The 27,239-nt window shown below is 45.7% G+C and overlaps 2 protein-coding genes across 2 annotated transcripts in view; both read left to right on the forward strand.

Annotated features, from left to right (window-relative positions):
* Window positions 1-18,015, forward strand: part of LOC133129565 (rho guanine nucleotide exchange factor TIAM2) — a 59,761-nt gene extending 41,746 nt beyond the window's left edge. The window contains exons 13-27 of the mRNA XM_061243738.1: window positions 117-206; window positions 873-1,115; window positions 4,683-4,786; window positions 7,751-7,918; window positions 8,870-8,938; window positions 9,599-9,724; window positions 10,205-10,313; window positions 11,331-11,510; window positions 12,208-12,326; window positions 12,759-12,867; window positions 13,657-13,715; window positions 13,886-13,988; window positions 14,341-14,428; window positions 15,994-16,136; window positions 16,736-18,015. Coding sequence (XP_061099722.1) covers window positions 117-206; window positions 873-1,115; window positions 4,683-4,786; window positions 7,751-7,918; window positions 8,870-8,938; window positions 9,599-9,724; window positions 10,205-10,313; window positions 11,331-11,510; window positions 12,208-12,326; window positions 12,759-12,867; window positions 13,657-13,715; window positions 13,886-13,988; window positions 14,341-14,428; window positions 15,994-16,136; window positions 16,736-17,181 — 2,156 coding nt within the window. The 3' untranslated portion in view covers window positions 17,182-18,015. The remainder of the gene's footprint in view (window positions 1-116; window positions 207-872; window positions 1,116-4,682; window positions 4,787-7,750; window positions 7,919-8,869; window positions 8,939-9,598; window positions 9,725-10,204; window positions 10,314-11,330; window positions 11,511-12,207; window positions 12,327-12,758; window positions 12,868-13,656; window positions 13,716-13,885; window positions 13,989-14,340; window positions 14,429-15,993; window positions 16,137-16,735) is intronic.
* Window positions 18,016-26,369: 8,354 nt separating this feature from the next.
* On the forward strand, window positions 26,370-27,176 carry LOC133128307 (claudin-20). Its single transcript, XM_061241697.1, has 2 exons — window positions 26,370-26,959; window positions 27,032-27,176. The coding sequence occupies exons 1-2, from the start codon at window positions 26,370-26,372 to the stop codon at window positions 27,174-27,176; spliced, it is 735 nt and encodes a 244-aa protein (XP_061097681.1).
* Window positions 27,177-27,239: the final 63 nt, after the last annotated feature.

Consider the following 27,239-nt stretch of genomic DNA (forward strand, 5'->3'; position numbering starts at 1 on the left):
AATGTTTTAATCCAACACAGTTGATTTCTGCTTAGCAAATAAATTGTGTAATTCATGAAGTGATGTCATTTGGTTTTTGACCTTTGACCTTTGACCTGGCTTGCTTTGTGTGGCAGGCTTCGCTGTCACGGGCCACGTGGACGGATTTGGAAACAGCCGCGTCTTTGTCAGCGAGGTGCTCCCGGAGGGACTGGCCTTCGCCGAGGGTACTTCACATTCAGATTCCACTTCAGATTCCACATTGAAATGCCGATTTTATGTGTATAGAGAGATTTGACGGTGGTCTGCGATTTGAAAAATTTGAGATCTGTGACCTTGCATGTATGTAATGTACGTTCAGCCAATAAATGGAATGTATGTTCACTGTTCAGTCAATGAATGGAATCATTATTTTCTATTTTATTCCAGATTATTGTGTAATATAAAATATATTTTCTAGTGGTTTAAATGGTAAGCTACAGACCAACTGTTACACAACATCCTCAGCACAAGAGTGTATTGATGCTGTAAAGAGGCACTGCAAAAACCAAAAAATAAGTCGGCCTGAACAAGTGTTTGTCTTTTATATTTACGCTTAAAATCTTTTTTCAATGACTTATTTGCTAAAAAAGACAAAATATTGTGAATAGAGTTAGTTATAGTCATTTGCCAATGGGGTAAGAAATTTTCACTTGCAAACCTTAACTTAAAACAAGCTAATATTTTCTACTTCTAAAATAAGATAAGGCAGAATGACACTTATTAATAAGAGAATAATTCTCATTGCAAGATGAAAACACTTGTTAAGACAGGACTTTTTGCAGTGTACTGTCGCACTCAGAATGGAGTGATGGTACTTTATTTGAATTGTATCGGGCTTGTCTTCCTGACAGGACTACGAGCTGGGGATGAGATCCTGGTTCTGAACGGGAAGGGCGTGTCCACACTGGACCTGGGCCTGATGCAGGGGCTTTTCAGCGAGCAGATGCTAAACCTGACCCTCCGTCGAGAAGACACGGCCCCCGGCGACCAGGGATCCGACCCCGGCGACCCCTGCCCTCCAGCCCCGCCCCCCAGCCAATCCCAGCTCTTGGAGGAGTTCCTGGACCAGCACGGCAGCAAGCACACACCCGCAGGTACGTCAGCGACAGACCCACTAAGCCAGCAGGGCCCCACCCTTGCACAACCACTCAACTATTATAAAGCAATAAGGTGCGAGAGGCCATGATGTATTGCCAATAAAGTCACGGCTGAACGGCATGGTTACGCTTGAGTTGTCTGTGCTTGGGTGGCATACATTTGCAAACTTTTACTTGGGGCCGCATCACAATTCTTTTACGGAACACCTGCGCTAGACGCTCTGACGCCAGTCATAACAGCCTTGCTGTCGTTACGCACTGTTCACAATGCGCTGTCATGCGCTGTTTGCAACGCAGTCCTGCAGTTACGGACTATAAAAACACAGTGCAGGATTTTCCCCTTTTTGCAGCTATACATTCATTGCGTGCAGTGTATTGTCGCAATAATTACTGTGAGCTCGCAGAACTATGTTCCTGTTCGTGTAAACTGGTAGAAAAGGTCCGCATATCTGTAACTCAAAGCCTCGGCCTTACTAACGTGGCGCCGTTTTGAGAGGAAGTGGCTCCACAGCAGGACAATGTGATAGCAGAAGCTTTTGTGGTAAACTTGCTATGCTGGACATTCTGATTATTCTCTCTGTTGTTTGATGTTTCCAGACCATTCACCATAGTACTCTTTATCTATACTTCCTCTTTTTCTGCCATTAGATCAAATACGCTAATTAAACATTTATTTGTTAAAAAGTTACTTTAAAGTAACCTTTAGTATTAATATCATGTGAATTTGCGCATTGTAACCATGGTAATACTGACCTTGGACAGGGAGAGAGTATGCGCCCCGGGTTGACATCTTCATTCTCTCACATTTTCACTGGACACAGATCTGTTGCCACCCACTTCCTTCCTGTCACGCACACACCTAAAAGTGAAAACATCTCTTCTGACGATGTCATATCGACGCAGACCGGAGTTTGCGTGGGAATGCGAGCTGCTAGGTTGATTCAGTAAGGATTCATAATAATGTGAGGCTTTCTTTGTTTGGAGGGTGAGTGGCATTGCACTGGTCTCTGACAGGATAGCCTAGCGCATTCTGAGGTGTGAAAGGTTAGTCCTGCATAGTTAGGGACCAAGCGTCCAGCAACTGGCAACTCTTTCGTTTTAGATGTCAGCAATGTGATGTCGGCTTCTTGCAGCTAAAACAGCTAAAACAATATAGGTTTTATTTTTAAATACATGATTGAAGAGGATCGATTTGCTTAATAGTGAAGGTAAGACCAATCTTTCATTAATCAGTGCCGGGGTTGGTGTGATGTTAAAATGATGGGATATGAAAACTTAAAATGCCACAAAAAATTTATTTGAAACATATGCTTGCCTTCATCTTTTCAATTAACTCTAAAAAAGGGACATGTGTCAGATTTTTGTATGCTTAAAATATCTATTTATTGCAATAGATGAAAAGCATTTATTTTTTTAAATTCACAGTCATAAGTTATGACAGTTTTATCATTTTAGAGACATGATTCTAAACACTTCATGAAGTGAATTGTGCATGTCATGGTAGTTCTAGTCTTGATGTACACAGTAGTAAAATAACTGGCTGTAGCTACCGTCTCAGCTAAAGATGGTTGATTTGATTCTTAGTTGGTGTTCTATTGTTTAAGTTTGGACAAAGTACTCAACCTAAAAATACCAGAAGGAGAGAGGGAGGGTGAGATAGGAGTGTGGGGGGAAAAGAGAGATTATATGAAATTCAGGAAAGCTATCTACGTGAAACCTTACCGTATAAGGGCTCTGATAAGCAGCATAGTAAATAAGTATTTTATTACTTTATTTATTTGTTTAACAGGGACAGTGGGCAGCTACTTGGCTGAATTAGCTACCCAGTTCAATTTAATTTGATGTGCCTGGGCTTATAACAGTAAAATATGTACACACAATGTCAGTGTGAAAAGACAAATATTGTTAATACATTTGTTTGTTATTACTGGGGAAGTGAGATATGAGGGACAGGTTTACTCACTCTCAAGCTGCACCGAACAATTTGTTCTCCCTTAGCTTGACCGGCTTCTGTGTTTTCTTATGCCACACTCGCATTCAGAGACAGAGAAACCAGATTCCAATTCTGTCTGCCTGTAATACTCCTGGAATTCCAATATAGTGGAACACGTTGCCTTTGTTTCACCACTTCTATGCTTCAAATGTGTTATCTGTTGTTATGTGTGCACAATATGTGGTACGGAAACCTGTAGTGCATCTATGTAATGTAATGTAATGTAATGTAATGTAATCTATTTGGCCACTAGAGGGCACTTTACTGCTGCAGCACACACCTGAACCATCTACTGTAACAGCCAGAGATTCATTGGGCTGTAACAACAGAATGAACTGCGGGTGATTGGCTAGGGTTGGATGAGCGGAATGTAATTGCTCCCGCTGTTTTAATTATGAGGAGGAAATGACGGACGACACGCTTCTCTCGCAATACACCGCAGGGTCATATTGCCTAAACGGCCTTCAGAGGAGATGTGGCTATTCATAGGACCTTGGGATGGAAAGCTAAACGCTTCTGTTTGGAAACGAAGTATTGCCCTGGGATTTTTCTGTGTAGAGTATTGGATTAATATGATAAACTAATCAGAACTCATATTCATGCAAATTGCACACGCGGGTATTACGTTTGCACTTGCCTGCCGTCAGATTAGAACTGTGATCTTTCCTCTTCAGGGGGCAATGCTCTGTTGAGCAAAAGCAATGGAAGCTTACGAGTTTAAGGTGAAATCATTGCGTTGCCTTGTTGTATAAAACAAACAACGAGAACTAAGCATTTCCAAATGAATCATACCGTGCTCCAAAACTGGATTTTATCCTATTTTTATACAGTCTACGATTTTAGCAAGCATTCAGCTACGGTCTCATACTGTGCAGCACTTCGCATTTCTGGCTTTTGACCTGGAAGTGCTAATTGCTTGTTGTTTTGGGTGTTAAAGACTTCTCAGCATGCCGTTAGTATGCAGTGAAAAGGGAAGTGGTGGTTTGTGGCTTCTTAGGATGTTGGTGTGAGGCTTCCTTCTCTCTCTCTCAGGCCCTTAGGTGAGAGGAGAAGGCAGATGAACAACTTTCAGGGTAGTCACTGTAATTACATCTGCACTTGATTAATCTCCATTGTACACATTGTAATGTGTGTTTTCCCTAAGGGCGGTCTGTAAGCGTTAAGGCCAGTTTATAGTCCGGCCCCGGCGACATTTAGTTTATACTCCGGGCAACTAGAGCACGTTTATATATTTTGCTAAGGTCAACGACCACAGTCTACATCAGGCGACCATAGAACTTTCACAAAAGTTATTGGATCTCACTGAACTATAAACTGGCCTTTGGTGGCTCATCTGCAACCAAATTTGGAATAAAGCAAACTGTTTTATGGCCTGCCATTTTAGCTTGACTTTCCAGTAGGTTCTCTGGTAGCAAGGTAGCCATGTAGTGCGAACAAGATGCCTATATTTCATTTGGAAATGGAGATGGTTTGCGTAACTGATGCTGTTGCCTGTAGGCTTTTTTTTTGGTCTTCTCAGATAACAGATAGAAGTATGGTGAATAAATGTTCTCTTTGGATTCTCTCTCCAGATATGTCTCGGGTCACAGATGTCTCCAGCGGATCTGTTGGGCCCTGCTCTGTGGATGGTTTGGTGAATTCTCAAGCCAGTGTCGGGAAAGACCACAACAAGAAGGTAAGAACCACATCAGTCCAAACTCAGTACTGCTCTGTCCGTGAAGATCTAAAATAATTGTGAAAAATTGCTTCCTCAGAGCAAAAGGGGTGCTCTTTCAGTGAGTGTGAGTTTGAGTGTGATTTTAAATGTGTGTGTGAGTATCAGCTTGTGTGTTTGTGTTTCTGTGTCTGTATGTGTTGTGTGTCTGTCTGTGTGTGCCTACGTGTGCATATCTGCCGTCATTCGAACTAAACAAAGTTTTTTAGTTTTTGTTATCTTTCTTTTAGTTATTAAACACTGGAGTATGACTGAACAGCAACATAGCAACAACAAGGCAGTTGCCCATACTCAGTCCTAACCATACCATACGCACCTAAAAGCAGAGGTCCTTTTTGAGTCAGGGGCAGTTTTTCACCCTTGGGAATAGCTACACACCTCAGCTCTATGGAAGAAACGGCCTGCTGTAGTGTGTGTGGGGTACAGGAGCTTTGACATGGAGCAGAGCTCATCCGTCACTTCCTGTTTGGCTCCTCGGCTGGGCGTGACAGGTCCGAACGGAGCTGATGGCTGAAGCAGAGGCATCGGGGGAAGGTTCTGCAATGCCCCTCCCGCTGTACAGGCCCTGTTCTGGGAATAAGCTTGGGTCTGTTTCCCTGTCTTCCATGGTGAACTGAACGAGGATGTCTCGGGAAGAGGGCTTCTGAAATAACCGGTCGAAGTGGACATATTCTCTCTTTGTGGGAGACTGTGTTGTCAGTTTCTGCCTGCTGACAAACAAACTCACCCCCTTCTTTGTCTGAACAGCATCCTCTCTAATTCATGGCCTCAACTCATTTTTGTTGAGTCACGTGAAGTCCCAGCCATTGATAACTGTTTGTAGGCTCGTACGAATAATAAGAAATCACTTGACAAAGAAGTCGGCCATTTTGTAGCCACCGTATCTGAGCTTCAAGCTCATTATGTGCCAGTTCTGGCATTGTTGGCAGATTTGAATAAAGTGCCCTGCCTTTCGTGGAATGCCTCTACCCTCCCGCATTGAGATCTCTCCTCCATTACTATTGGCAGCCGGCTCCCAAAAGAAGATCCTGACACCCTTTCAGCCCCACCCAGTAAGGCTCAAGCATTGAGGTCAGGTGGACTAAGTCGCTGGATCAAACATATGGTGTTTAGCACCCGGTAATCCAAGCTTACGGGCGCACATCTTGGCCAGGGGTGGAGGAGGGTGGTGTGGAGACAGAGACAGTGTAGGAGCCGCCAGTGTGGGAGATTGTTCCTGGACTGGATTAGGAGCAGGAAGGACCGAAAGACCACCCTTGCTCAATCACCCGCACTCCCAAAGAGTCCCTCTGCCGAGGGGCCCCAACCCCCCCTTCTCCCCAGCCATGTGCTGGTTCTGGTGCGAGGAAGTGGAGGAGGAGGAGGGAGAGGAAGGCCTGGACGACCTCTTGGGCTTTGCCTTCCTCTCCCTCGGGCGGCTGAAGGACAAGCTGGCGTGTCTGCTGGACGACGTTTCCGCCTGCGTGGCGGAGCAGACCGCGTCGGAGGGCACCGTTCTCCTGGTAACGCACTGCCCGGGAGAGCCGCCGCCATTTTGAGCCGTCTCACGGATAAGACCAGCCTGCATTTTGCCGACGCTGTCTTGTTGTTGCTGTTGTTAGCGGTGTAATGCTGCATTAGCATTCCGGCTTGAGAGGATGCTAAACCAGACGGCTGTATTTTTGGAAGAGACACCTACTGCAGTGCTCCTCTGAGACGGAGAGGAATACTCATTATTTTCAGAGATTAATACGACTGGAAAAATAGCTTTCTGGTCTTTATGTTGACTTTATTCGTTTGAACACTGAAAACAGAGCAGTAGCACAGCATAAGAATTGTACACTCAGCTATACCATCTCGGTACCATTTGTCTTGCTGCGTGTTTTCATTACTTGTCTGTGTCAGATACATATCTTGCTCCAGATCACTATTAATCATTTTTCCTTTCTGAGCAATAGCTCAATATGAATCACATACTTTGTCCATGTATTATGGACTCGTATGTTAGTTCATGTCCCTGTGTATTGGCTGGATGCTGGGGCAGTCTCTTTTTTGCTAGGCAGTTCAAACAGTGTAACTGCATGTTCTTTTCCACTCTGATAGGCAGTCTTGTCATTCTTAATTAGCTGGCTGCTGAAATGTGAGCTAATTAGCCCCACATTGGGCTTCAGCAAGAAGGTGTGAGTTTCCCTGTCGCCTTTGCTCACTCGCTCTGAAAACATGTTGCGTTGTTTCCTGCCTGGACTCAGCTAGTGCTTTCAGTTGCCGTTTAACCGAATGTGATTGCTGTGGTCTTGTTTGTTTTGTACGCTGCCGGTTAGCCACAGCGTGCATAAACAGGGATTGAAGTGTGCGACAGCCAGAGTGATTATACTGATTAGCGGGTTTTAAGGTGCCAGGTTTTGTCTCACCTCTGTAGCTCCACTCCACTGCTCCACTGTCTTTTCTCAGCTAGACATTAAATTGCCGCAGATCAATTGTAGTTCAAGCCCTCTAAATATTAATATTTAACTTGTGTGTGTGTTATACTGTGTAGGTTTTGAGAACCAGAAAATCATTGAAAAGCAGCATGAACAGCACATTGTGCTGTGTTGTTGATCTTAAATGTGAGCTGCTATAATTTAAATCACACGCAGCATCAGGGTGTAACTTAGAATATTCCGGAAAATGGCCTGCACATTGCAAAAACCAAAAAATAAGTAAATCTCAACAAGTATTTAGTCTTATCAAGACTTAAAAAAAAAAATATATATATATATATAGTTCTAGTTCTATTTTTCTAAATAAGACAAAAATAATGAGGTAAGACAGTGACCCATTTCAAGAGTAAGAAAATTTCATTGGTCACAATTTAAAACAGGCTAATCTTTTCTACTTCAAAGACCAAAACGCTTTTTGCAGTTCAGTAACCCTAGCCGTGTCTGTTGTGCTGTCCTGTGCCCACAGACTGTAGAGACGGGCTGTACCCTGTACCAGACATTCCAGGAGAGCCCAGCCGAGGTACAGAGGGACCCCCCTGACCCCCCGCGGCCCTGCCCCCGCCACATGTCCGTCACCGAGAGGCTGCGCAAGGTCATCCAGGAGCTGGTGGACACGGAGAAGTCCTACGTCAAGGTGCGCCGTCAGCCTTGGCTAATACCACCCAGCTGTCCCAAACCTTGTGTCCTCTTTCCGAAACCCTGTTCCCTGCCCCCATCCCACTGTGCTGCCACACACACACATGGTCCAGCCTGCCTGTGGTCAGAGGTGTGTGTGGAGCAGTGGTGTATTTTAATTACAGTTCAGTTACTTGATGCTCTAAAATTGTGGTATTTATGGTTCCATGTAGGCGGTTAATGTGTCGACCACATCTGATGAAGATGCTTGAGATGTTAACTGTCCACATGGTGCTATAAATACCATTATTTGGTTTTTGGAGCATCAAGCAATTGCGAGAGTCTTTCCTTCCTTTTTTGTGTCTATTTCCGTTACACTGCACTCTCTCAGACAAACTTTGAAAACATTGTAAAACCAAACGTTTTCTCATCGCAAGTCATGCTAAGTAGCCTTAGAAGAAGAGGCCAATTTCTCCTGAAAGCACTCTTCGGCTGATGTCTATGCAATGCGGCCGAACCATCTGTGTCCGTGAGGGGGAGGATAGCTCTCCTCAGGACACGTACCTGCTGACAGTTCCAGCCACCGCTGTGTCGGGTCTAGCTTCGTGAACGGCGCTAATCAGCCTAATGAGAAAATTGGAGCGTAAACGAGGGCTATCAGTGGCAACCGGCTGGCGTCTTTAAACGGCTTGCTGCCGGTGGAAGCCTGGCCTATTGCGGTGAGAAATAACACTCTATTGAAACCTGGGAGATGTACTGCGGTTTAATTGAAACGGCTTTCTGGCAGAGCTGGCTATCTCTCCTCATGAGGTGTGCGGTTTTGTTTAAACAGAGATAACGGCCTCACCGTGGTGCAGAGTTTGGTTCAGCCCTCAGAGTGTGTGTGGAATGAAATGGTGAAATAGTCTCCTGGCTGCATTATCTGACTGAGAGTAGTGAATCCCTGTCTTCTCACTGGTTTCTTTCTCAGGACCTGAGCTGTCTGTTTGAGGTTTACCTGAAACCCCTGCAAGAAGAGCCCTTTCTCAGCCTGGATGAGGTGTGCCTTTCTACTTTTCACTTTTTCGCTTTTCTTTGACTCATTTTTATGTATTCATTTGACAGGGACCAATACTGTTTTCAGCAGGAGTGTAAGTGCTTGCAGCACATTGTACCAGGGTTGGCTCAAACATTCGTTTTCATCTCTAACACTTTGAACACTTTTGGTTGCACTATTTTGTGAATTATAGCAGATTTAGCAAATATGAGCCGTTGGAGTGAAGTTACATAAATGATGCCTTGCAGCTAAAATAAATTGTATTCTCTAAGGACAGTATATCTGCCAGAAAGACAGAAATTCCCTAGTGGGGGAAGTGAACAGCAGGGATCCATGGACAGCCATAACGATATGAACCCAAACACAACACTTGTGCGTAGATCGTAGGCTGGCTGTAGTGTGCATTCCCTAACACAGCACGTAATATTGCATTAAAATTAAATGTACAGATAAGATCTTCCTCATTGAGGTGCCGAACAGAAGTACATATAAAATACGACCTGAACTCCTAGGTTGAGCATTGAGGAAATTAAATACAGTAGCAGTGAAAGCACTCTGTGGTACATTCAGATACACCAGTCAGAGGACTGTGGGATTGCTGACACATTTCCACCTTATGGTTCTGTGCTGGTTGTGAGGCGGCTGTGATCTCGCCCTTCCCAGATGGAGTCTCTGTTTGGCAGCCTGCCCGAGATGCTGGACTTCCAGAGGGTCTTCCTGCAGACGCTGGAGGAGCGCATAGCCTCGTCCCCAGACTTCAGCACCCTGGAGACCCCTGGGCAGTTCAAGGTACCAGCACAGGCCTGGAGAATCTGCCTTCGACCCCTAAGAGGCTAACACTGCAGTCTGTAGGATACACGTGGATATTACATTCAAAAAGCTACATCAAAATATGTGTCCGTATATGTATAACAGAACTACTGACGTTTTTGGTAATGTTGTTTTACAGCTCGTTAATTACCTAGTACCTGCTGTGTATATACATAGCTTCTTGAGTAATTATTAGGTAAATATGTTGACTAAGTTAATTTTATGTTAAGTCAGTGAGTACCATATGTGACTACTTTGTGGGTCTTATTGTAGCTACCCTGGGGCTTTAACCGCCAACCTTCCGGGTCCCAATCTTGTAGCTTAGCCACTGGGCAACATGCTGCCCCATTTAAACAAACAGTCCTTCTCTGAAGGTCCTTCCAACATGTAGGGGTGATCTAAACATGATTCGATATTCTGTCTCACTCCCTCTGTGTCTGTCTTTCTCTCTTTCTCCAGAAACTTCTTTTCTCATTAGGTGGCTCCTTTCTCTACTACGCTGATCATTTCAAACTCTACAGCGGGTTTTGTGCCAACCACATCAAGGTCCAGAAAGTTCTGGAGAGAGGTATGAACAGTGCTGCAGCTGAAGTGGCAAAAACGGGTTTTTAATACATCTCCTCTTAGGTCTTTCTAGCCTGGGTTCTGTTGTGTTGGCGAATTTAGAGTCACCATTTGCCTTTCCTCCTCCAACCCTTGGTTTAAGTATTATGCTTCGTAGTGCATCTTAACCTATAGCTCTGAAAACAGAATTTGGAAAGAATTGGAAATTGGTGGAACGTGGCCAATTCTGAGTTTAAAATAGGGAACCTGCAATAACTTCAGATTTGCAGTTTCCTAATGTCTTTCGTCAGATATGCTGACTCTTACAGCCAAAGAAAACATTGTGGTTGAGATGTTCAGATGCTGTAGCCTACAGGTTTGTCGGTATCTCTGTGTAAACTGCTTCCAGCATTTACCATAAAGTACCTGCTTGTCCAACAGCTCTAATAGAGTTGTCAGCTTATAAAGGGCGAGGCACTTAAACTTAAACTATGAGAATATTACTGGCTGTAAACATTGACCTTCATGCAGTCCGCCTCTTGGTGGTCTCGCTTCCCGTTTTCAGAGACTCCATTTCATCCGCACTGAATTTCCCTGTAGTGGGAATCTCCCAGCAGCATTCAATATTTATGTCCATGTCTGTGCAATGGTCATGGAAACTGGCACTGAAGTAACATAATACAGAGACTGGCCCTGTGAACCCTACTCCCTGCTACTCTTGCTAATAATGTCTAATCAGTGCTCAGCATGTCTCTAGTGTTATAGATTGAGGGAGCGAGGGAGAGCTTTGGCACACAGCCAAGGTTTTAATGAACGGCATTAAGTCTGCTGAGCGCTTCTTCGGCCTTGAAAACTTCAAGGGCTGTAATGGCCGCCCCTAGTGGACACACACAGCCCCTCTCACTGTATGAGGGCCGTCTCAATGGCTTCAGGGGATATTGTATTTTGCTGCTCTGAGACTGCAGATTTGATGTAAGAGCCAAGTAGTAGTTGCTAAAAAATGGCCAAGATGCATTACTTATTCATCTTTTCGTGTCTTTAGCCAAGACGGACCGGGCCTTCAAGGAGTTCCTGGAGGCGAAGAACCCCACAAAGCAGCACTCTTCCACTCTGGAGTCGTACCTGATCAAACCGGTCCAGAGAGTGCTGAAGTACCCGCTGCTGCTGAGAGAGCTGGTGTCTCTGACCGACAGCGACAGCGAGGAGCACTACCACCTCACAGGTACACACACCCTCACACAGAAAGATACACACCTACACACAAACATACACACACCCTCACATACACACACCCTCACACAGAAACACACACACCCACTCACAAACATACACACACCCTCACACAGAAAGATACACAACTACACACAAACATACACACACCCTCACATACACACACCCTCACACAGAAACACACACACCCACACACAAACATACGTACACACACCCTCAAGCACACACACCTTCACACACAAACATACACACCCATACACAAACACACCTCACACAAACGTACACACACCCTCACACAGAAACACACACACCCACACGCAAACACACCTCACACAAACGTACATAGACCCTCACACAGAAACACACACACCCACACGCAAACACACCTCACCCAAACGTACATACACCCTCACACAGAAACACACACACCCACACGCAAACACACCTCACACAAACGTACATAGACCCTCACACAGAAACACACACACCCACACGCAAACACACCTCACCCAAACGTACATACACCCTCACACAGAAACATACACACCCACACGCAAACACACACACCACTCACAGAAACATAGGCACAAACAAACCACACACAGAAACATACACACAACCACACACAGAAAGGTATGTGCCCATGCCTATGCACACACATCACACTGAAACACCCTTCTCATCCACAGAAGCCCTGAAGGCCATGGAGAAGGTAGCCAGCCACATCAACGAGATGCAGAAAATTTACGAGGATTACGGCACGGTGTTCGACCAGCTGGTGGCGGAGCAGAGTGGACCAGAGAAGGAGGTACGGAGCTCGGCCCTAATCCTCTTAAATCAAAGACACGTCTCCTACAAACCCCAAAAAGAGAAGAACTAACAGATGCAGAAATTCAGAAAGAGTAATAGCATGCCCAACTACCCAGTCTGTTGCTCTGAGAGCATCAACTCCAGACCGGTTCAAATACATAATTGTTTTGGATTCAAATAGTGTGTTTGATTGATATTGTCTGGTGCAATTGAGCCAACTAAGAGGACCAGGAGTTTGCACTTTTTGAGAGTATTCCATAGGTTCCAATACACCATACAAGCTGAGTAAAGTGTAGAAAAGCATTTGAGTCCTCAACAAATATGTATTTAACCCAGGTCTGGTCCACTGTGGATCAGCTGTTGGGAGAGTATGCCAGTCATGGCTGATGGTGGTCTCACTCTGCTCCTGGTCTGCCTCTACTACCTCCAGGTCACGGAGATCTCCATGGGAGAGTTCCTCCTGCATGCCTCCGTCGTCTGGCTGAACCCCTTCCCCTCGCTGGGTCGCATGAGGAAAGATCCGGAACTCACGGTGTTCGGTGAGTACGGGCCCTGGTGGCATCATGGGAGATGGACCGTTGCCACGGCGGCTGCCAGCAGGGCACAGTGCCCACTATTACACTGCCGCTCGGCGTAAAGATCGGCCTCCAAGGCTTCATTTAGTGGCGGTAATCTGGATCCGTGTCAAACGGCACTCGCAGAAGATCTGAGACCAGATTGCACGGTTGCTCAAGGGATCCCAGCATTAACTAATTTCTGTGTGCCGGTGCGTCTCTTGCATAACTAGTCTGTGGCTTGTTGATGAATGCTGTTTTCCAATAGTGAAAACAGGAGTAGTTGTTGCTCAGTTAGTAGTGGCGATACTGGTGTTATAAAATGGTAATGGCGTATTGGTAGCTGCTGGAGTGCTAAACCAGCAGATTTTCTTGCTCTCTCATGATTTATTTTATTTGAATAATTTATTCAGTTTTGTCGTTAAGTGGTTGACTGCATTGAAACCAGAATCACTCCAGTAAAAGGGCTGACTTTCTATGAAATATTCCGGAATGTTCTAGTGACTTCCTGCTAGACTAATTCCTTATAGCCAGTGGTGGACAAAATGCTTTTAAATGTACTTATTAAGTCTCAAAATTAAAAGTCCTTTGATTTAATAAAAGTACTTTTATTAAAAGTTTACTCAACTTTTACTCAAGTAATATTTAAATCAGGGTATTTCTGAGTGAGTGCAGGATTTTGTACTTTGTCCACCACTGCTTACAGCCTGCAACAGACCTTGTCATAGTTTGCAGTGAGTGAAAGAGCTCACCTTGGCGTCTCTCTCCCCTCAGTGTTCAAGAAAGCCGTGATACTGGTCTACCGAGAGAGCAACAAGCTGAAGAAAAAGATGGTGAGCCTTCCCTCTTTCACTCATTCTTCTCAGAATCAGAATCAGGTGAATCAAGTATGTGTGTGTGTGTGTGTGTGTGTGTGTGTGTGTGTGTGTGTGTGTGTGTGTATATGCGTAGGTTTCAGTCCAATACTGACATCTGCTCTCCTTACGGTTCTGTATGTGTGTAGGCCACCACACGATCTGCCTTCTCCAACGGCGACCTCGATCCCTTCAAGTTCCGCTGGCTCATACCCCAGTCTGCGCTGCAGGTGCGGCTGGGGAACGCCACAGGTCAGTGCGCCCGTGAACAATTAGCCCTGGGAGGGTCCACAGGCAGTATCAACCCTTTCAGTCCCAAGCCTGCTATGAAGTGGCTCCACCCAAATGGGTTTTGGCTTTGATTGAGAAAATTGAGAAATTTGAGAACATTTTGTATGGATTTAATAGAGTCAATAGTATAGCAGCCATTTTGATTGGTGGAAAAGGTATATGGTCAATTTTACGCTAGATACGCTTGAGCACCATATACGTCTCTTGGCACTGAAAGTGTTAAAGCTGCCTCAAAGCTGATTGCAGACTGCTGGGTATTTCTTGCCCTGGCGTACCTCCGTGTTGAATGCTGTGCTTTTGCCCATGGCTGCAGGGACGGAGGGTAACTGCATGTGGGAGCTGATCCACACCAAGTCAGAGCTGGAGGGCAGGCCGGAAACCGTGTTCCAGCTGATGAGCAGGTGAGGGAGGGGCTGTTCGACCCCCCGGGCTCCCTGTGAGCGGTGTGAAGGATTCCGGGGCCTTCCGGAGCCTTCCGGGGTTTCCCCTTGGATCTTTTCCAGCGGGTTGCTCGCACACAGCTGATTCTTGGAACTTTACCACATTTCTGCCTCAGCTATTTCATCTGATGTTGATGCCAGTATTTAATTAATGCCTACCAGACCTGGGTTCAAATATCATTTGTTTTGAATTCAAATCATTTTCTGTGCTCTATTGATCTTGCCTGGTGCATTTTAGCCTGCAAGGAGGAGCAGATGGGCGGGCTTTAGATTTTTGGGATCATTTAATTTGTTCCATTACACCAGGCAAGCTTAGTCAAGTGCAGAACAACTACTTGAATCCAAAACAAATACTATTGGAACCCAGGTCTGATTTGTACCAGAACACCAGTCAGCCATCACTCATATGTGTTTACCTCTCAGTACACAGAACAACACAGCAAGAGACTCCCATAACACTCCCCGAAACAACGTACTATGACAAAGGCATTACATATTACAATTGACTTGACTAGGTTTCATTTCAGCTGATGGGACAGGAGCATTGAAAATGGATGTTTGAAGTTGTTCCACAGTTTAGTCCTCAACCTGAGCCTAGCTCAGTTTAGACTGCCGTTTGCATCGTCTTTGACACATTTCTTGGTTTCTGTAATCATGTGTCCATCCATTCTGGGCTTATGGAAGCAGGAAATTTAACCTGCCAGTCTATTAATTCTGTCAGTTTAAACCATAACCGTAACTAAAGGGGTGTGCCGCCTGGCACATTTCAGAAATAGTTATCTATCTGAGGACTCATTTGAACCAGAACTCATCTGACTGATTGAAGGTCCTTCAGTGAATATGCAACACAAATGTTACTCTATTTCTGTCCTAGCGTGGATTTAAGAGGGTAAATCAGCCCTAATTAGACTTCAGAAGTGTCTCATTTAGAACAATTAACAGCTTCTGACTTTTCAGGAATGGCAGTTGTGGTTAGAGTGAGGACGTGGTTTAAAAAGAGTGTTAGGTAACACGTTAAAGTTAGATGAATTGGCATTAACTAATGTAGTCGTTAACTGACGACTGAGAAATTAATCTGTACAGCTTGTTTTGTGTATTTCTACATTATACGTTCATGTTGATGCAAGTTCATATTAGAATGAATGTATTCTTTAATGGTGAACTAATTCTAAGTTTATCCTATGGTGTCCTAATTCATACATATTCAAGTAATACAGTAGTTGTTAACAAATGCATTAACTAATTGAAAAGTTACGTTTATGCTTACTGTATTTGTATGTAAATGAATACATTATACATTATGGTATGCATTCGGTAATCCCAATTCATGTACGTTTATTGTAAAGTGTGACCCAGTGGGTTAACTTTGTATATGAGCCTGGATATTATTTGTTCTTCCAAAACCTCCTTTTACAGAAGAACGCAGTCAATGAGTGTGCTTCAGTGTGACTGTAGGGCATGAGTAGCCTCCATACCTTCCCCAGAATAACACTGCGTTATCGCCATCTCGTGTGTCCTCCACGCAGCGCCCCGGAGTCCAAGGCCAACATCGTGAGGGTCATCCGCGGCCTCCTCCGCGACAGCGCCAGGAAGAACATGACGGCAGACAAGGCGTGCAGGGAGCGCTTCGCACCACCGCGGGGCGCTGTGCCAACGTCTGCCAGGATAGGTGAGCTCCTCACTGCCTCGCTCGGAGGGCTCGACCTATCCCTCCAGACTTTCACTTTCCCCTGCGGTTAGCTACCCGCCATGCTGCTGGAGCATGTGGCAGGCAAGATTCAGGCAACAGAATGTTATTTCCATTTTCTAAGGCATTCCAGTTAGTTTCCATATGATACCCCTGGATATAAACGGGGTGTATTGTGAAGCATGTGTGACAATTTCTTTGGAGAATGGCCTTTACACCGCAGAGTCTTAAATGTTTTAGTCTTACTATAATGAGACTTAATATCGTATTTTTTCTCGCTCAAGTAGGAAATGTTGGCTTGCTTTAGTTTTAGGTTGGTTGACAAGTAAAACCGTCAATATGTTTCTCTGATTCAGCAAAAAAGTCATAGAAATAAGATTTTGTCTTAATATGAGATTGACTTATTTTTTGGTTTTCACAGTGTATACATTGAATGTGATTGGTTGATTGATATGCCCGCCAAAAGTACACAAGTCGCGCCAAAAGTATATTAAACCTGCAACTGCGTGGTCACATTGCCTTATTTGAGTAGCCGAGTTACACTGGTCAGTGTGGTACAGCAATGGTGTGGTACATTCCAGGTTCCTCCCGGTCCTCCTGGCTGTCCAAGCGGTCTTCTCCCCCCACCCCCGCCCACACGGACACGGCCAAGGGCGGGCGGCGGGACTCCGACGAGGGCAGCCTGGGCAGCGGCGGTCACCCGGGAGACGACCCCGGCGGCCCCCGGCACAGCCCCAGCCTGAAGGAGGCGGACCGCGAGGAGGCGGACGCCATCGAGGCTCTCCTCCAGAGACTGCACATCGCGGAGAAAGAGCCCCCGCCCGCCCAGACGCAGGCCGAAACGCAGCCCGAACCGGACAGGAGGGGCAGCAGCCCGAGCGGGGGGCAGGAAGACTCCCCCTATGGGGACCTCAACGCGCTTCTGGAGAGGGACTTCAGCGTTCAGAGCCTGGCGTCGGTGATTAACGAGGACTGCTTCTTCAGCACGGCCGAGAGCATGGAGAGGACCACTGTCCCCACCCTATAGGGCTGAACCATGGGAGGGGGGCTGTCACTGCTCAGAGAGCAGAGTTTCAACTGGTCACCTATCCCATGAGGCACCTGTGCTGGACAATATGGGCACACCTCAGTGTATCCACCAATGGGCCAGGGCTGGAACCTCCTCCGCTTTCGACCTGAAGGGAGCAGGTCACTCTTCCCCGGGCTCTGCCTTGTTGCACCTTGTACATTATCTGCCTGCATTTTATAACACATGTACTCTGTTTTTACTCCGATTTTTTTAAAAGCTCTTTTTTATTTATTGATAGGTATATTTTTTATTTACTGTTACGCTCAGTTTGTCTGAGGAGACAATTAAGGAAAAAATTGAAGAATTTGATCAAAACAGATTTGCTGTTTAGTATTTTGTGTTTTCACACGTTCTCAATATTCAGAGACATTGCTTGTTCAAAGCAACGTGATTTAAATTGCTGTTCAGCTTGGCTAAGGAATACAACCTCCTTTAGGGTGATGGACTTATGCATCTTTCTATGAAAATGAAGGAAAAACTGTATATTTTTTCAGAATGGCTGTACTGTAACTTAATACTAGCATTTTATATTATTTAGACACTTAATGTACAGATGATTTTTCCCTCTCTTTTACTGCTTTGTGCTTTCTCCATTAAACATCACTGTAAATCTGCCTTTAAAGCTAGCATACCAATGAATGTGAATGTCATTTTTTATTTATTTTAAATGTCTTTTTTATTGAATATTACTATGAATACATTTGTTGTCTGTAAGCAATTGTATGTTGAGGATAAGAATATAATGATACTTTTTTTTTAAATAAATTGCTGTTTTAAGGCAGTCATTTTGTATATTTGCTCATATTTTGTGAATTGTTGAAATATGTTGATATATTATTTTGCAGTATATCAATTTCAGAATGGACATTTTCTTCAATAGAAAATGCACTGAAAATAGTTCAGATAAGCAGTGCTGTGATTTGGTTGTATTGGAGCCCTGGAGTTGCTTGCAGAGTATGTTATTGCTTGTTTTTATGGCTGTCTCATCAGATTTCTCATCATGCTCTCCAGTGGTTTAGTGCCTTGGGCCAAACGGAAGAGCTTTAGGAATTAAGCGCGTGCTTACGTATTTAGCGTTTCTTCCCCGGGTGGCACCATAAAACGCACCTCAATGTTCCAGAATGGTGATAGTGCAATCATTTTTGTCTTAATCCGATCTTAATTTCAGCTTCAGTCTATTGTCTTCATAGAAAATGCATACATTGGCTCTCTGGACTTCAAATGTACTGTTATAAGTTTTGATATGTGGTTTATCCATTGAGAATTGATCCATGAATATTTCATATTTGGCTGTATGAAGATGGCGATATGAAGGTCACTCCACTATAATATGATAAATACAGTATTGATGCACAGTCCCATTTCTGAATGTAATTTTTGAGTATATGGCCTGATCACTGACACTGATGCCACGTAGTGGAATTGTGCATGAACGCGCTACTGTGTCTGAGTGCAGAGAAAACGACAGGATACACACCTGAACACCCGAGACCCTGAGCACAGCGGGCAGCAGGTTAACATTGCCCAGGCTGCGATTTCATGCTGTGCACTGCAAAAAAACCTTGCCTTAATAAGAAGTCTTGTAGTGAGACAATATTTAGAAAAGTAGAAAATATTAGTTCATGTTTACTTAACAATTTACATTTTCTTATTCCGTTGGCAAACCTTGAGATGTACGTATGCTTGACACATGAAATTTTCTTCTTCAAATGAAATGAAAGTGAAACTGTCTTTTCTTATTGGCAATATTTTCATCTTGTTTAGCAAAATATGAAAGAAATATGATTTTAAGTCTCAATATGAACCAAATGGGCTAAAGTAGATTAATATAATTGCTACTTTCTGGTGTTTGCAGTGTGTGAGGCTTTATGCCTCTTGTTCTGGAGATTTCCTCTGGATTCTCACAGTGGTAATGTAGCTGCACTGCAGTGATTCTCACAGTGGTAATGTCGCTGCACTGGAGTGATTCTCACAGTGGTAATGTAGCCACTGCAGTTATTCGCACAGTGGTAATGTAGCCACTGCAGTGATTCTCACAGTGGTAATGTAGCTGCACTGCAGTGGCACAAGTTGTTTCTTTCTCTCTGGTACTTCTCTCTAGTATGAGTCATAATTGCTGTTTTTCCCCCGAGTCCTTATTGTCATCTGGGAAATCATGTTATTTATGCGCATGTGTGTGTGTGTGTGTGTGTGTGTGTGTGTGTGTCATTGAGGGCTGTGGGGCCATACTGAAGGTTACTACTTGAAACACAAAGAAAATAATGATGTGTGTGGAGGACAAGTGCCAATGAATCAATAGTCTGCAGCCCTTTCTACAGAACCAGTGAGCATGTGCTAGTCATAATACTCATTGTACGTGTATGACATGGAGGCCTGCTGGACTGAGCCCAGTCGGGAAAAGCCTGAACACTTAGACCCATACATGAATACAAACACGCATGTACGCCAAAATAAAGAAGTGCCCAGAGACAAACGTGTGTACCCACACAACTGAAAATCACATATTGTACAGCCCCATCCACCCCCAAAAAAAAGAACACGTACACCCTTGAACAAAGGGTACAAAACACACATCTAAATTCTCACAGACTGACAAAGACCGACGCACAGCGCAGGAAAACGTCAGCAGGTGGTTAAGGCAGTATGTGGGACGGGGCTAAGTGGATTTTCAGGAAAAAAAACTGTGACGCAACATGTGATGGCAAGCCAGTTCTGGTTGCCACAGTAACCAGTCTGCAAGGACCATAAAGGCAGCCCCCCTCGTACAGAAGCACCGGCAAACAAGCCTTGTGTTCTTATCTGGCTGCCACGGGCGAAGTGTGAGCAAGACCACGCACTCACACAACAGATATTACCCCTCTGTAGTGCCCCTCTGGAGGTTACCCTACAGTACAGCAACACAAGAATAAACACGGCCCTACAGGGGAACAGCATGACAGCATTACAAAACTACAGACAGATGAACAGAGAAACAGCCAAACAACACTACAGTACAGAGAAACAGCCAAACAGCATTCCAGCAGTGCAGAGAAACAGTCGAACAGCACTACAACAATACAGTGAAACAGTGAACAGCACTATATTGCAGCTCTTCAATAATACAGCATCTGAGTGCATGGAGGACCCCAAACGCTGTGGGGCTTCTGGAGTACAATGCCTTGGGCTGGGCGCAGATAGCCAGGCCTGGTTTCCTTCCTCTGCATGAACACTGGCTCCTGTTTCCATTCTGCCACCCACCCTCCCTCCACCTTCAGTGCTAGGCTAATCTGACAAACTGTTGAAGTAATAATTGTGCCAAACCCAGCTGAGCCTAGTTCCCCCCCCCCCCTCCACTCCACTCCACTCCACTCACAGACCCCCTCACCGCCTGCCACTGAGACTCCCCTCACAGCCTTCGCCTCCTCCTCCTCCTCCTCCTCCACCTCTCCCTCCTTTTCACTTTGGGTAATAAAGGGATTTGCACGCAACAAAAGGGTCCGCACAACACAAAACAGGAGCTCCACAGCTGTCTCTCCATCTGCGCTCGGCTGCCAGGATCTCCGGAGCGCAGACCTACAGCGGAGACTGGCCGCCACGCAGCTCAGAGAAACACTCATCCACCGGGTCTCATGCCCGGGGAGCTGGCCGTGTTCGACCTGCGGTCACCTGGTAGGTATCACGCCTGCATTCTTAGCCCTGCCTGCTCATGGAAGACAGACCGGCACTGGCTCTCCACACAGACGCACACTTATGCACACACAAGTACACACATTACACATGGGCTCTCTCTCTCTCTCCCACTCTCACACTCTCTCTCTCATACACACACACAGAGGGAAGAAGGAGGAGGAGGAGGAGAGAGTTTCTGTCCCGGCTGCAGCATCTCCCAGCAACACACAGTGGGATAGAGGGACGTGGGCCAGACAGTACTCAGGTAGGTGCCATGGGGTAGAGCAAGCCCTACAGCAAGTAATATTTATGTGTGCGTATGTGTTTGTGAAATGCTGAATTGCGCTGTTTTAATTTGTCATGTTGGGATTTGGGACAGCAGTGGTATGTGGTGTAATTAGCCAACAGGAGCACTCAATACTGAACTAGAGGTTCATGGGTCATGACTTGTGTGGTACGTTTACGGTTGCTCATTCCAGCCCTAATCTAGCAGTGCAATGAATATCAGTGAAACATCACTAGAATACATTCTATATGCAGGTAAATCTAATGTCCAGAGCACTTGCCTTTTGTGTTGATCTGTACTTTCACTGCTTTACTGGTGTTGCTGCGGTGTAGGATTTATGATGCCAGTAAGAGGCTGTAGCGCTACTGTAGTGTCAGGGCACGCGCTTCCCTGACCACGCATGGATGACTGGAATCCGTCGGCTAAAGGGAACCTGTTATCGGAACACTGGATAGCCTTTCGGCGCAATGGATATTACCGTAAAAAATGGGCATAAAAGAATAACCGTGACAGGACCTATAAGACAGAATGCAATCACATCAATCGCATCGGAACACGCTTGCGTTAAAAATCCATTTTGCCATCAATCGCTCTTCGAAACCTGCGCGTGGACGGTTCCTCTTCTTTTTATTTCTTTTTCCATTTCTATTGTCGAAGCAAGCACTCTTTTCAAATATACTACTAAAAGAGCCGAGTACCCTCTACTATTGACAGGCAACAGTAAAGAATGCTTTTCATTCCTATCCACCGGGAGTAATAAGGTCATTTATATTCTCACGCATTTGATGATTTAAGAGCTTAGCTGAAGCGTCCAGCCTCTCAGTCCAGGCGCTGTTCTAGCCGAGGGGTTGTATGAAGCGCGTAACGTTCTGATTCATTACTGGCTGGAACAGTGTTTCACGTGATACGTTGCTGTAACTCACTTCAGATATGCCATTTATCCAGCTCCCCAAACCTAGCCTATATAACGTTGAATCATTCACCTTTAACACATTCATTTTTTCACCATCTTAAAATATGCAATTTTCTTTCTTTGCTTTTAAAAAGGCTGCATTCACCCCAGGCAGACAACAAGAACTTCAAAGCAGTTATTTACTAACGAATATGATGTAGTTCTGCTTGCTTGCAGCATTATTTTCTCGTCCATTAGTGCATGCGTATACATGTTAGTATGACATTTTCAACTATTATGCATAAAGAAAATAAAACATTTTAGAATACATAAATACATCTTATAAATAAAATGAACATAACAGAAATTAATACACAATAAAAAGTATGGCAAATTTCTCCTTTCTTTTCAGTTCCATTGAGATTATTCCAGAGACATTGAATAATGATTTTAAAAATTGAGGACTGGTGTTTCATCCAGGATCTGTCAAATATAAATTGTACATTCTGTGTATGTATCTTATTGAGACTTGATGAAATTGCTCCTGACGCAATTATTCCTAAGTCTCAGTTTCTCTATAAGTCTTACACTATAACTGGTGGTAGGCATGAAATTAAGTCTTGTGTGAACATACCTTTAAAGAGAGAACAACAAGCACAACATTACCGCTAATGAGTTCCAGATGAAACAGGCTCTAAATTGCCTGGTTATATAAGCATTTTTATTCCAACTAATAAAAATTCTTCAGATATCTGGTTTATTTTAATCCTATTTTGAGAAGTAAGAAAGACTTCAAACATCTTCTGAAAACTCCAGACTTTCAGACTTGCATATTAATTGTGCCCATTAATTCCCTTGGTAGCGACCTGTCCGTCTTCTTCTAGAGCTAATAAGGATCACCTCTGTGAAGACCTCATTTACAGTGAAGGGAAACTACAGTACCTATCTATATGAGTAATCGGGGCTTTAAATGTCAATGAGAGCAAGTTCACCATAATCTTTGTTGTCCACCTTTTCATATTGTAGATCAAATGACACACATACAAACACACACACGCACACGTTGAGCAGCAATTAGCCAAGATTGTAAATCATACATGGACGATACCTTTGTGCATCATACAGTAGCTTCATCGTAATGGGCAGTGAACACAAGATACAGTTAAACCGCATAATAAATATTATGTAAAGCACTGCCGAGAGTCTCTCGAGGGGTATGAATGGATTCACGACAACACCTACAATGGTGGCCTACATGATCCCAGCTGTGCAGAACAGGCACTGAGAAGAAGTAGCCGGAGCCACTCCAGGAGTGCTTGTACTAAAGTAGCATCTCCCTTCCCACGCTCCCGAAAATACGCCCCGGGCAAAATGTGCCCCCAATTCACTCGTCTAATCTCATGACACAGGGCTGTGCTGAAATGGGAGTGGGTGGGGGGGTGGGGAGGGGTGTAGGTTGGTTTGGACCAGGGAAGATTTTTTCTTCTGACTGAAGAATTGTTGACTGTCTTCACCACACAGACAAGTGGATGAGAAAGATAACCAGTGAAATTCCATTCTGACTCCATTTTATATTTGAGTACAATAAGCTGAGAGCTGATTAGTATTGGTATTTGCCTACTCTTTTCTGTGACTGGCCATGTTTTAATAGTGCCTCTCTAACAATCAAAGCGTCAATGACGCATTTGGACAATGTTTGGTAAATGGTCAACGGATTAATAGATTCATGGTGTCAAAAGGATATTTGTAGCATTCAGTTCATTTTGATGGAGCCGATGGATCAACACAAAGGATAAAATGTGCAATTTATTGTGCTGTCACAATCTCGCGACATAATTTTAATATTTACAGGTGTGATATAAGACCATGGGTAAATGCTAAATGTTAACTCTCACCATCCACACCTCACAGTGTATGAATCATATTTGAAAGCTAGCATTTCCCTTTTACACAGGAAAACCTTTACAGGCGAATGACAGTTGGCACTTTTCTCCAAGCCAGCCAGCCGACATAAACATCTGCCCTAAAAATACATGCAAAAGTGCATTCACGTAAAGTGCAAAAAAATCACAGAAAGTGCACATAAAAATGCTTCCTTTGGGAGCTGGAAAGGCTTTGTGTCCGTTCATGGGTGAGAGAGTAAAGAGTGCTCGTAAAATATCCTGTCACCTCCTTTCACATCACAGCCTCACACATTGTCACTCTCTCAGTACACGTTAACTGCATTATTAATCCACTTCATCATCATCCCATTATTGCAGAATCACACACACGTGCAAAGGCGCGCATGTACAAGCGTGTCAATACCCACAGGAACACACGCACGCACAACGCAAAAAAAGCTGCAGCAAAGATCTGTTACGTGTCACTCTGAAGGCCAGCAACCTATTAATCTATTGTACTGCATATCGCCTGTCAGGTTGCTTTCACCTATAAAACATGGCATTGTGCAGTATTTTTCTGGTCAAACAAGATAGTGGAAGCGATTTGCCTCAAGGGCAGGGATTTAATTAGGGCCGAGATCTATCCCCTAATGAGAGGCTAGATCCTTGCTAATCATGATGGCGGTATTTATATCTATGGGTTGGTACATTTATAGGGCATTCAAAATCCATTGGGGGTGAGGGGGTAGGTGCTTCCATCACTGAGCCAGTAATGGGTCTGCAGTTGCCAGGCAGTGGATTGGGCTCGCTCTGGGTCTGATGGGACATTTTCCTCACGTCAGCTTTTCCTTCCCCGATTCGCTTCCTATTGTCATTCATGAGTCAGGGCCATGGCCTCGCTCCTCCTCTCTCCTCTCTCAATGCAGAGGGGGTGCTGAGGTGGTTGGAGCGGGGTTCCAGGGAGACTGTGAAGGCTGAAGGAGGTGGCGGTCACGCTTTTAGCTTGTCGACGAGATTCCAACCACCCTCCTGGTCAGAAAGACTGCTATCGAACAGCGGCGTGGCGGCTACCTCAGGTCTAGCTCATGGAGTGCATGATAAGACGTGAATCACCTAAAGGTTCGGAAGCTAAGCTATGTTGTTATATTGCTTGTCACTGACTTCAAAATAAATTCCCCGGCAATAGTTTCCCAGCCCTATCGGTATCATTTCCTGTTATAGGCCATGTCGTCACCAACGCTACCTTTTAACCTGTCCGCAATGTGCGAAGCTGGAGGAGAAGGAGTTCTTGGAGGTTGGCACACTACGTTCTGCGGTGCAGCTCACGAGAACAGCAGGGGGGCCGGCTCTCTGTTTACCCTCAGCAAATTATCTGGGAATAAAAGCCGAGTTAATTAGGTAATATTCATCCATTTGTGAGGAAAGTTTTATTGGCGGAACAAATGCAATATTAGCGAGCTTGTGAGCTACAGAAGCAGCAGCTGCAGGTGGGATAGGGACGTGTGGTGCCTTTCGCCTTCAGTGCCGAGGAGATAAACCCCTCTCTCTCTCTCCATCCCCGAGCTGGCGGGTGTAAGCCTCAGCCGCCGTGACTTCCAGTCTAATGCACTGTTGCTAAGGAAATGGATGGTATGGATGGATCTGTGTGTGCTACATCCTGAATCCTGACACTCTCTGTTTCCCTTTGTGTATTTGTGTGCGTTCGCGTTTAGAAATCAATGCAACCTGACTGACGGCATTGCCCTCCGTACACCACCCGAAGGTAAGGCTTCACTGTACCTGAAAGCTTTTGTGTTACTTTAACTATTGGCTTGTCCCTCGTTTGTGCATTAGGGAACGCGACTGTATTGGCAGGGTGAATATCATATGTTTCCTTGATAACGGAGGTGGTTGGGGGGGTGGCAATGAGATTAGGAAAAGCTTGTATGTGTCTAAATGGTGGGTGATGGAGCACTTCCGCAGAGGCAGTTACCTGCAGATGTTAATGTGAAGCGAAGTGTGACAGAACAGACTGCCTAGCCACCCCCTTCCCCCCGCCCCCCTTCCGCCAGAGAGCTCTGCGGCTTAAACACATACGCTAAGCCTCACAAAACCCCAAAACTCATTCCTCTTCTACAGCAGTCCGACAGTGAAGCCAGGGTGTACGGTCAGAACGAAGCTGGACCGAAAATGTTGGGTTAAAAAACAACAAGGAAAAAAGAGACCTTTTCCTGGGGGCCATCCCCGTTTCGCCTGTCGTCTGCCTGACCGTCACACTCGGCCGTTCATGCTGTTCTCCTTGTCCCCCGCAGGAGTTATCGGCCGTCAGGTAGCTCGCTGGAGCGCCCGGGGGACACGGAAAAAAGGCTAGCCGGTGGGAGGTGAGCCGAAGGTCAAAGAGGAGGAGGAGGGGGGCGGACAGGGCAAGGGGCGGCGGGGGGCTGGCGTAGGAACGGGAATGGCGTCTGCCGGCATGCAGATCCTCGCCTTCGTTCTGGCCCTGCTGGGCGTCTTCGGGGCGACGGTGGCCACCCTGCTGCCCAACTGGAAAGTGAGCGCCGACGTGGGCACCAACATCATCACCGCCATCTCGCAGATGCAGGGCCTGTGGATGGACTGCACCTGGTACAGCACCGGCATGTTCAGCTGCACCCTGAAGTACTCGGTGCTGTCCCTCCCGGCCTACCTGCAGACGGCCCGCACCACCATGGTCCTCTCCTGTGTGCTGGCCTGCCTGGGGCTCTGCCTGGCCTCCCTGGGGCTCAAGTGCACCCGCTGGGGGGGTGGGAGGCAGGCCAAGGGGCGCACGGCGGTAGCCAGCGGGGCCTGCTTCCTCCTCTCCGGCCTCCTCTGCCTGGTGCCCGCGTCCTGGTTCACCAACGAGGTCATCGCCAGCTTCCTGGACTCCAGCGTGCCGGAGAGCAGCAAGTTCGAGCCGGGCGGGGCCGTGTACGTGGCCTTCGTGTCCGCCGGGTTCCTGTTCGCTGGGGGCTCCATCTTCTGCACGTCCTGCCCAGGGAAGAGAGAGGGGCCCCAGGAACTGCTCCTGTGCCCACCCAACAAGCTCCTTCAGCAGCAGCTCCCCCCGCACCGCCCGCCTCTTCTCCAAGAGCAGCCGAGGCAGGAGCCTCCTCCCCAGGACCAGCTCCAGCAGGAGCAGCGGCAGCAGGAGCAGCTACACCAGGAGCAGCCGTACAGCAGCGGTGTGCTACAGCCTCCTCCACAGGAGGGCAGGGCTGGGTACAGTCTGCAGGACTATGTGTAGCCGTCTTCTCCACTGTGGAAACAGTGTAGGGTGAACTCGAGAACATTGATGGTGAATGGACAT

The sequence above is a fragment of the Conger conger genome, chromosome 5 (assembly GCF_963514075.1).
Source record: "Conger conger chromosome 5, fConCon1.1, whole genome shotgun sequence".
NCBI classification, from domain to species: Eukaryota; Metazoa; Chordata; class Actinopteri; order Anguilliformes; family Congridae; genus Conger; species Conger conger.

Bases quoted from the DNA above. Each gene is read 5' to 3' on its own strand.
- LOC133128307 (XM_061241697.1), top strand. From the start codon at position 26,370: ATGGCGTCTGCCGGCATGCAGATCCTCGCCTTCGTTCTGGCCCTGCTG. The intron at 26,960-27,031 runs GTGCCCACCCAA...AGAGCAGCCGAG, and splicing joins GGGCCCCAGGAACTGCTCCT to GCAGGAGCCTCCTCCCCAGG.